We start from the raw sequence: 11030 nt of genomic DNA on the forward strand, positions 1-11030 counted from the left end.
AAAATACCACATCTTTTTCAACCATTCCTCAGGTGATGGGCATCTTGGTTGTTTCCAAGATTTGGCTATCACAAATTGTGCTGCTATAAACATGGGCACACATATATCACTATGATATGATGTTTTCAGATCCTCCAGGAAAATTCCCAGTAGAGGAATAGCTGGTTTAAACGGGATTTCCAATCCAACTTTTCCAAGGGGTCTCCACACTGATTTCCATAACGGTTGCACCAGTCTACATTCCCACCAGCAGTGGAGAAGGGTTCCTTTTTCCTCATAGCCTCTCCAACATTTGTTGTTGGTTGATTTCTTTATGATAGCCATTCTTTCTGGGGTGTAGCTATTTTAGTTTTTTTTGTTGTTTTTGTTGTTGTTGTTTACTTGCTCTGGCTAAAGTTTCTAAAACTATGTTGAATAAGAGTAGAGATAATGGACATCCTTGTCTTGTTTTAGAAGCTTTCATTTTTGTCCATTTGCTATGATTTTGGCTGTTGGTTTGTTGTAGATGTCTTATTAGATTAAGATAAAGACCATCTATTCCAGTTTTCTGTAGGTTTTTTTTTTTTTTTATCATGAATGGGTGCTAGATTTTGTCAAAAGCTTTTTCTACATGCATTGAGATGATCATATGATTTTTGTTCTTGGCTCTATTAATACGATATATAACATTTATTGATTTACATATGTTGAACCATCCCTGCATCTCTGGGATGAATCCCACTTGGTCATGGTGTATAGTCTTCTTGATAATGTGCTGCCTTCTATTTGTCAGTATCTTACTGGAGATTTTTGCATCTATGTTCATTAGGGAAATTGGCCTGTAGTTCTCTTTCTTGCTTGGGTCCTTTGGTTTTGGTATGAGGGTAACGCTTGCTTCCAATAATGAATTCGGAAGTATTGCTTCCTTTTCAATTATTCACTAAAGAACTTGAGGAGTATTGGTGATAAGTCTTCCTTAAATTTCTTGTCGAGTTCATCAGTGAATCTATCAGGGCCTGGGCTTTTCTTTGTTGGTAGGTTTTTGACTACATCTTCAATTTTGTTGATTGATACTGTTTTATTTAGGGTTTTTATATCTTCTTAATTCAACTTAGGTAATTCGTATATATCTAGGAACCTGACTGTTTCTTCTGCATTTTCTATCTTATTCAAAGTAGGTATAGATGATCGAATTTCTGCAGGGTTCATTGTGACTTCACCCTTCTGATTCCTAATTGTGTGGGTTTGAGTCTGTCTGTCTTTCTTTCTTTCTTTCTTTCTTTCTTTCTTTCTTTCTTTGGGTTTTTCAATTTTATTTAATCTTTCAAAGAACCAACTCTTGGATTCACTGATTCTTTATATTATTTTTTTAGTCCCCAGTGCCTTAATTTCTGCTCTGATCCTCATAATTTCTTCTCTCCTGTGAGCTTTTGGCTTAATCTGCACTTCTTTTTCTAGAAATTTTGAGATTCACCATTGAATTGTTTATTTGTGCTTGCTGTATTTTCCTGATAAATTTCCCTCATAGGTCTGCTTTCATTGTGTCTCGTAAGTTCCAGTTTGTTGTATTGTTGCTGTCATTTAATTGTAGAAACTGTCTAATTTCTTCTTTAATTTCATCTGTGCCCCACTGATTGTTCAGGAGGGTGCTATTTAATTTCCATGTGTTTGTGACATTCTTGTGGTTTCTTTCGCCATTGATTTCCAATTTCATTGGACTGTAGTCTGATAATATACATGGGATCATTTCAGTTTCTTTGCATTTGTATGGGTATATTTTATGGGTTAGTATATGGTTTATTGTGGAGAATTTCTTGTGTGCAGCTGAGAAGAATGTGTATTCTGATATAGGTTGGAATACTCCAAACGTATTTATTAAGTCCATTGGTTCAAAAGTTTGGTTCAGTTCTATTATTTCATTGTTGATTTTTTATCTAGTTAATCTGTCTTTTTGTGACAATGGGGTATTAAAAATCCCCTGATACAGTTGTATTAGTGTTTATTTGACTTTTCATGACCATTAATATTTGTTTTATATAGCTGGCTGCACTGGTATATGTATTGTGCGTATATATTGATGATTGTTATCTCTTCCTCTTGGATTGTTCCCTTTACAAGAATGTACTGATCTTCTTTATCTTTCTTAATCACTCTTGGCTTAAAATTTATTTTGTCTGCAAATAGAATAGCTACCTCTGAGTTTTTTTGAGTGCCTGTCACATGGAGAATTGTTTTCCATCCTTTGACTTTCAGTCTATGAATTTTTTTAATTAAATTTGTTTCTTGTATGAGCATATTGTTGCATCATGCACCTCGCTCCATTCTGCCAGTCTGTGTCTTTTGATTGGTGAATTGAAGCCATTAACATTGATGGTCATGACTGATAACGTATTGGCTGATCCTTGTCATGTTATTTTCCTCTTGTTGGCACCCCTTCTTTTTTATTTTTTCCTTCCCTGTGTTCATTTGTTTGTCTTGCCTAGTGGATTCCTTCTGTTTGGACTTATGTGATTATATCTTAGGGTGCTGGTTTGTTGGTCATAAATTTTCTCAGATGTTCTTTGTCTTGGAAGTATCTTATTTCTCTGTTGGATTTAAAAGAGTTTTGTGGTGTACATCAATCTGGGTTGAAGGTTTTCTTTTAGACCTTGAAATACTTTACTCCAAGCTTTGCTTGACTTGAGGATTTGTGCAAAGAAATCAGCACAAATTCTGATGGGCTTTCCTTTATAGGTGATTTGTTTTCCATAACAGCTTTTAATATTCTAGTCTTTTGTTGAATTTCTGGAATCTTGACTATGACATGTCTGGCTGTAGATTTTTTTTGTCATGGCCAATTGAAGTTCTATAGGTCTCACTTACCATGTGTCAAGTTGTTTTTTCTTAAGTTTTCTGCCGTGACTTCTGTGGGCAGTTTTTTATATCACTTATACTATACCCTGCATTTTCATTGACTCCAGTCAATCTTAAATTATTCTTCTCTGCATCATCTAGCAGTTTTTGTATTTATTTCTCATGGATTTTTGTTATTTTTAAGAAATCTTTCTTTTCGTGATAGCTAGCTGCAGGTATGTCTTCCATATATATCTGAGATCCTGTCCTCACACTGGTTTAGTCTGCTGCAGATACTTTCAATAGAGTCTATTCTCCTGGATGTCTTCTAGAAGCTACCTTATAGATTTCATTTGTTTCCTATGCTGAGCATTCATTATTTCCATAATTTTCTTAAGCTCCTCTATTTTTGTCTGCTCTAGAATCAGTAAGCATGGTTTTCATTGTGGACACCATCTCTGCAGTTGTCTGAGACATTGCTTGTGATTTATTATTTTTTTTCTAGAGCTTCATTCAAGCTTTGTTGTTACCACTTCAGAGGTGCCAAGTGTCAGTTTTCAGATTGTCCTGCCTCATTGTCTCCTGGGTTTGCTGTTGGTGGTGTTTGGGGTTGCATCTTGTTTAAGTGTCTCATTTTCCTTCTTTAGTGTAAGTCCTGGAGTGATGTTTGTAATAGCTGTTTAGAAAAATTGTATCACTTTGGGCTGTAGTGGTACCAATAACAATAACATAAAACACATCCTAGAAAATGACAAACTATTGTAACCATTAATTTGCTACCTTTACCCTTATGAACTAAATTTGTGATTATATAACAAAATTTAAAACACACTGGAAAATTATACAGTATACAAGTCCTCAGTATGTCAATTGTACACTTAGGGGTTAAAATTTAAAATAGGTTAAGGAGAAAATAAGAAGTGGAAGAAATTAGAAGGCTGGAGGACAACGGAGATCCTGCTGACTTTGGGAAACTGGTGCAGAAGATTGGAGGGAGAGGAGGAAGAGCTAAAATGAGGGACTAAAGAGAACCACAGCCACAAAGAGGCTAGACACCGTGTTCACACTCATAAAGACAAGTTCAAACAGTGAAAGAGAAAAGAAAAAAACCCATAAAGATAAAACAAAGCAATACTGAAAAAGAACAAAAATGACAGAGAGAGAGAGAGAGAGAGAGAGAGAGAGAGAGAGAGAGAGGACAACAAACAAAAAGTCCACTTTCAGGTCTGTCTCTCCTGTCACTGGTAAATAGCTTATGGGAACAGCATCCCCAGTCCATGTTGGTTCATCCTGAAAAGCCAGTGCGCTGGCACCCTTTGCCAGTCTGCAGCCATCAGTGCACTTCCACAGGCCTGAGCCCTGCTGGGAGCCGCTAGATGGAGCCAGTAGCCACTCTTGAGTTCTGAGCTCTGTGGGTCTCCCTCCAAGATGGCTTCCTGCCAGTCTCAGCATTTGCTCGCAGCTCGCAGCTCGTGCAGTCCTGCAATTCATCGTTTCCCTCCACTGCTGCATCTCTCCATGGAGGCCTCTGGGGGTTGCCAGCACTCACCATGTGTGGGCAGGTGTGGACCACTTCGCTCATGCAGTGTTTTCCAAATGCTTTGGTTTTTGCTTTTCAGATAATGTCTTGCTGTGTATGCCAAGCTGGCCTTGAGTTCATTATATAGGCTAAGTTGGCCTCAAACTCATGGCAGTCCTCCCAAATGCTGGGATTATAGGCATGTGCCACCTTGCCTGGCTCCAGTGTCAGTATTTAAAGTTAATGAAAGATCCTGGCCATTGGTCACACTAGTCCCCTCCAAGTTCAGTGGTCTTCTATAGCTGCTGCTGGATAGTGCAGGTGTGACCCCTTCAGCCTGACCTCTGGACAGAGCTCAGAGACGCTCATCTCTGCCTTACAAAGCTGACTAACAAAAGCTGCCAAATAGAGAAGTGGGAGGTCGGGTGGCCGGTGGGCATTATGCCATGCTGCGGCTTCCCAAAGTAAAACTTGTCATGCTTTAAGAGAAATTTCCTTAGGAAGCAATGTGAAGGTCCCAAGACTCTTGGAATGACTGTGGCTCTTGGAATGGCTTTTCCTATTCAACAGGGTCAACTCTGTGCTTTGGTTCCATCTTAAACTATAATTCCCATGTTTTCAACTAGCCCCAAATTCCCACCATAGAATCACTTGGGTAAACACCTGTCTCTAGGAAGCACCTGTGTTTTGGGAAGTGGCACCTGTGACCACTGTACTTGAATTATATTTTCACTTCAATCACATGACCTGCAAAGCTGTCAGGAGTGAGACCAGGAGGAACCAGTTTTCATGAAGGAATGTTTGGGAGCTTTCAGGGGAATAGAGTAGTAGTATATGAGTGCTAGGAAGAGTGAAAGTGGGGGCTTCAGGAGAGGAAGCCACCCTCTGGGCTGCCTGGGGCCAGCTCTACTTTGAAGCCAAGCCTCTTCCACTGAGTCAGATCTCAAAGGCCCATTTGTCAAATCTGTATGTGCTTACAGTCATTGGGCTGTATTTAACTATGGCATCAGGGTTAGAGACAAAAGCATTTTTAGCCATTAAGCTGGCAGCTGTTGCATGCACTTGACATTTGTTGTCAAGGCCTTAGCTTTGGATGCCTAGACTCGCTTGAAAACTGGTCATCAAATAAGTCATCTGGTCCATTGCATCTCAAACTAATGTGTTTACAGTCACCCGGAGATCTTGTTGAAAAAGCGGAACTGGATTCAGCAGGTGTGGACTGAGGCCTGATGTTCTGTGTTTCTGTTAAGCTCCTGCATGATGCTGAGTAGCTGGAATTTAACCTCTCCACTCCTCAGGGACAGCACTGTGCGAATCTCCGCTATGAGGAAGGCGTTAGAGTGCACCTACATCTCACCAGCACGTACAGCCGAGGATGCCTTTCAGTGAGGGCATGTGCTACGCTGGAGGGCTGTACTGTGTGATTCCTCCCTCAAGAGACTTGACATTGAGGGGAAGCTTGACACTCACCACCTGACCCAGAGCCACCTTAAAGGCCTGGATGACTCGTGTTTGTAATGAGGTCTTACTCGCCACAGTTTAGACGGACTCGTTCACCCTGGGATTCAGACATGGCACTCAGACCTGCTTCTTTGTCCCTTGCTGGCAGGTGGTTGCCTTCATGAAGTCTCCAGTGGGTCAGTGCTTGGACAGGCATCCTTTCCTGGCCCTCTCTGTGCTGGTGTTTGTGGCCATGTCTGCTGTCCCCGTCGGGCTCTTCCTGCTCCTCGTGGTGCTCAGCTCCCTGGCCGCACTTGTAGGAGTCATATTGCTGGAAGGTATCCTGCTCAGTTACTGGAAACTACCTGGGAAGACAGCAGTGACTGGGCATCTGCCGTCCTCGCCAGAGGTTCGCATTTCCAACGTTAGGCAGCTGCCAGAGCAGGCTAGATGTGGGCTCCAGAGTCTGCGTTGCAGTGTGATTCCGACAGGCTACCTTTCCTGAGCCTCAGCCTGTTCAGTAGGTAACACAGTGAGCAAAGAGACCCAGTGATATGATATGGGAACAGCAGGGGCACCTGGGGGGCCAGCTGGCTGCTGTTATCTAGTGAGGCACACCAAGCTAGGTGGTGCCCCAGATCCGGATTATTATGGAAATCGTACTTCCGAAATTTGAGCTGTCATTATTTTGAACATGCTGGCCCAATATGTGCCTATTTTGAACCTAGTTTAGATGATCGCTTCTCCTAATCATGTTCTCCCCCCTAGGGCTGGTCATTTCTGTGGGTGGCCTTACCCTACTCTGCGTCCTCTCGGGTCTGGTCTTCTTATCACTTGCCATATCAGGGACAGTCATGGTGTCCTCTGTGGTGATCGGCAGCCTCATCAGCTACTGGTTTTCTCCCAGGTGAGTACGTGCTCATGGAACAGTTTAATCTGGGCCATGGGAGAGGTTCTCTAGAACAACGCACTAGCACCAGTTGGTGTCTGGGAGGCACGCTGTAAGAGGCAGTGCTTCTCATGGTGCATTGAACACTGTTGTGTTGATTTCTTTAAAAAGATACCCATTTAGTTTCCAAAAGTCAAAATAAGGGGTGTGTGTGTGTCTGTGTGTGTGTTAGGGAAAAGAAGGAGAACAATAGGAGAGGAAATGACCCACCATTGTAATGCAGATGTGCATCCCCCAGAAGGTAGGAGCCAAAAGTCTCTTGTCCCTGAGTCTGTCTCCAGAGGGAGTCTCCTGTTTGATTTTGTTGGCTTCATTCCCACAGTGCAGCTCCTAATACCAGCTGCTTCAGCTTTGGACTTCTTGTGAGTTTTCCCCATTGCTGGTCACAGTACTTCAGATTCATAATTTAAGGAAGAAAGATTTAGTTTAGTTTGAGATTTCAGGGGTTCAGTCCATAGTCAGCTGGATTCAAGGAAGGAATGTCATAGCAGAAGAGCCTGACAGAACAGACCCAGGTACTCCCCAGAGCATGTTCTCCTCATCTGCTGGGCATTTATTTGGTGAAGTTGACATAGCAGGAGTAGCAGCCACACCCTGGACGATGACCTGCTCAAATCAGTAATAAATTCTGGAGTCAAACCAACTGTTTGCCAGGGATATAGCCCAGTGGCACAACACCTGCCTAGCACACACAAGGTCTTTAGTTTGATTCCCAATACTAGACAAAAAGCCAGCTGTGTTGATATTACTGTAAGATGCTGTATTTATATAAAATGTGCTGCCCTCCTCTAAGAGATTTTTCAAAGATGACTTTTTAACCTTTAATTTTTGTCCATGCTTCATTTTAGACTCCTACATCCCCATGAAGTCCATTACAGCTTGTGCTAATTTGGTGAGAGTGGCTGACACCTGTTAGCACTGGCTTTGTGTCTGGGTCTCTGTTAAGCTCCTTCCAGCCTTGTATGACATAATCTTCCCTACTAGCCCCATTAGGTCATCAGGAAAATGAATCAAAGCCCAAAACTGAGAGCAGGAAAAAGGGACCTACATCTAGGTCAGCTAATCCTGAGGTCCTCATAACCAAAATACCAAGTGACTCTGGGCAGTTTCTGCAGAGGGCCAGATGGTAGATATTTTCAGCTTTGCAGGCCATGTGGTCTCTGTCATAGTTGTTTGAATCTGCTGTAGTGTGAGCAGACAATAAACAAATGAACTCAGGAGGTGCTGTGTTCTAACAAAACTTTATTTATAAAAGCAGAGCTTTATTTTTAAAAACATGGCCCGCAGGCCATGGTTTGCCAATCCTTGATTTAAGAGAACCAATACTCTTTTATTTTTTATTTTATTTTTTAAAAAGGGTACAAAATAGTATTAAAATAAAAATTACAAGTGATACAGAATTTTACTTCACAAAATAATATTAATTTTGCAGTATTTGTTGTAATACATAGTGTTGTCTTCCAACTAGTAGTTTATATTACCAGGTATATGCATGTATAATTGGAAGAACAAAAGAAATACATAAGAAATTAAGAAGAGAAAAAGGTCAAAGAATTGAAAAAAGGAGACAAAATAAATTATTAACTACTCCTTTCCATAGACCAGGATAAATCCACAGTAGGGCGGTCCAAACCCTCCTGATTACATACATAGATATATCTCTCTCCCTCACTCCCTCTCCTGTCCTCCTCAATTCAGTAACTCCTTCCTTTTGAGTAGATACATTCCCTTTTCCCAGTATCTATTGTACCCTTCAGATTTTATTTTTTCTTTTAGGGAGAACCAATACTCTTTTGAGTTTTTTCTTCTACACATAGCCCTTGAACAACTTTTCAAAATGTCCTTTTGTTTTAATATGTTAAAGTGGGTTTAATCATAAATAGCTCAGAGGTAGTTCTCATAGGATTGCTTAATTGTCTGTTGTAAATTGCTTGATCACTATCTGACTTAGAGGAGATAAAATAAGAAAATGTTGGCCTGTTTAGCTTCTTCAGGGTAATGTGCCTTGCCAGAATCCACCCTGGCTCTGAACCCTGCCCTGATAGGCAAGTTCTTAAAAATTCTACCGCAGGCTGCAGCAAAATCTGAGTGGCTGCTTACCAGTGAAGAGATGGACTGAGTTGGGATTTGAACTTAATGTTCCTTTCCAGCCCAGGCATTCAGGCTCACGGTTTTTACTTTTTCTCTGGAGCAGAAATTCTCAAGCTTTTTGTTGGCTGTACTCAGTTTACCCTCTTAAAACTATTGAGCTACCCAAAGTGCTTCTGGTGTGTGTGTGTGTGTGTGTGTGTGTGTGTGTGTGTGTGTGTAGTAGGGGTTCAATGTATCCAGTAATTACTTTGTTAGAAATTAGAGCAGAAAATTTAAAACTGTTTGCTCAAAAGAAACTGTAGAGACTGGGTGTGGTGGTGCATGCCTGTAACCCCAGCTCTTGGGAGGCTGTAAGCAGGCGGATCACAATGAGTCCCATCTAGTAGGGAGACCCTGAACACCCTGTAGACCCTTCGTAAAATACAGAAAAAGAAAAAAAGACCAGACAAACAAAAAGACTCAAAAAGAAGGTCTTCTTTATTTCTTTGTTACCAAGTAGGAATTTAGGTGGCAAGAATAAAACCCCCTAAATCCTAACTTAACTTAAAGAATAGGGGTTTTTTTTATTATATAATAAAAAGGACTACTACGGCCACTCTGGTGCCAGGACACCAGGAGCCTTCGGCCTTTCTGCGCTGTCACCCCAGCTCATTGGTTTGCCACACGATGACCACAACATAGCACTGCTTATACCGGTGCATTTATAACAGGAAAAGGGGCGTGCTCACCAATAGAGCCTGGCCCTTCTACTAAGGAAGTGAACTCTTGGAGAACTTCACCCAGCTCCCCTGCAAGCAGACTTCATTGGTCAGAGCGGGGTCATATGGCCTCTAGGCTGGGAGTGGTCAGCTTGCTTCTCTTCTGAAGCACAGACTCAGAAGTAGAAGGACGTGGGGGGTGACGCTGGTGGGCCAAGCTCTGATCTGTGACTCCCAGTCAGCGATGACAAGGCCGCTGGGAATTCAGAAATGGCTCGTTAATCCTAGTAATGCTGATAGGGCTACCACCCATCTCACTGCCCTCTAAAACGCGCGGTCCTAGGGACTGGAAAACACACAGCAACTTGTGTGTTTCGCCCTGCACCTTTGGCACTGCCATTGAAGGTGTCAGATAACTGACCGAATCAGAAGGTGGGGCTCTGTGTGCTGTTGCTGCTGTTTTGGCTGTGTGATGTTGGACAAACTGCTTAACTTCCCTAGCGTCAGTTCTCTCCCACTGGCAAAATGCTTGTCCTTCCTTTTGCTATATTGTTGGAAAGACATAGACATTTGGGGAAAACGCAAAATCCAAATTAGGACGGGGGAAAGGGCCACCACCCTACCCAATGGCCAGCCATTTTGACCTCCCAAACCCTCAACTTCCGTATCTGTATAATGGATCCACCCCAGGCTGGTGTGGTTGCAAGAATCAGCTAAAACTGTGAGCAAGGACTGTCACCTGTATAGCTGTGTACGCTCAGCATTGGCCTCAAACTAACCTTTTCTTCTTGGCCCCAAACAGACCACTGGCAAAGCAAAACCCCAGTGCCGACTGTCAGCTGGCTATGAAGGCTGCAGACCTTGCAGGGCTGTACCAAGAAGGACTGGCTGGTTGGACCCACAGATGTTTTTAACTTCTCAGGAAAGCTTCTGGGTCGTGCTCGACCCTTGGGATTAGGACACAGACAAGGGGCAGGAGAGTCCAGCGCCCCTGGACTATGGCCTCCAGCTTCCTCAGTGGCCAGGGTGGCCTGTGACCCCCCCCCCACTACCAGCGTGCAGACCTGACCTTGGCAGGGCATGGGCCTCCAGCCGGCCTCGGGACTTGTGTCCACTGTCCCAAGGTAACACTGGCTTTTTTCTGCATTTTTTTTTTTTTCTTAATGAGGGAAGCTGTTTATTTTTTCACTCATTTGAAAAGCAGGGTGAAAAAAAATCTAAATCAGAACCAGCTTTTCTGCCTTATTCACTACTAATCAGAAGGGAAAGCACAATTTGGGAATAATGACCTCTCAAAGTTGAAAGAGTCTGTTTTAATTTTGTGTCCAAGAGTTTTTGAAAAAGTCTTAAGGCACAGTTTTCACTGTTACCATTGAGTGTGATTCGGTGTTGTTGATCTCTTACATGTTTGGACTTTGTATTGATTTAAAGAACTTGTCCTGTTAAGCAGTTTCTTGTACAAAAAAATGTAAAGAACTACAGAGCACAAATAAAACATCCTATATGATTTCTACTCACTGTG

General features: G+C 42.1%; 1 protein-coding gene across 2 annotated transcripts in view; it reads left to right on the plus strand.

Moving 5' to 3' along the window:
* Positions 1-10763, plus strand: part of Tmem159 (transmembrane protein 159) — a 16921-nt gene extending 6158 nt beyond the window's left edge. Inside the window, exons 2-4 of one of the 2 annotated variants that reach the window (XM_023713145.1) lie at positions 5940-6108; positions 6539-6677; positions 10311-10763. In XM_023713145.1, the coding sequence (XP_023568913.1) occupies positions 5940-6108; positions 6539-6677; positions 10311-10422 (420 nt within the window). In that variant the 3' untranslated portion in view covers positions 10423-10763. Of the gene's footprint in view, positions 1-5939; positions 6109-6538; positions 6678-7567; positions 7981-10310 lie in introns of those variants that run through there. The other variant, XM_023713201.1, reaches the window with a different exon arrangement.
* Positions 10764-11030: the final 267 nt, after the last annotated feature.

Source organism: Octodon degus, unplaced genomic scaffold (genome assembly GCF_000260255.1).
Source record: "Octodon degus isolate 3935 unplaced genomic scaffold, OctDeg1.0 scaffold00001, whole genome shotgun sequence".
Taxonomy (NCBI): Eukaryota; Metazoa; Chordata; class Mammalia; order Rodentia; family Octodontidae; genus Octodon; species Octodon degus.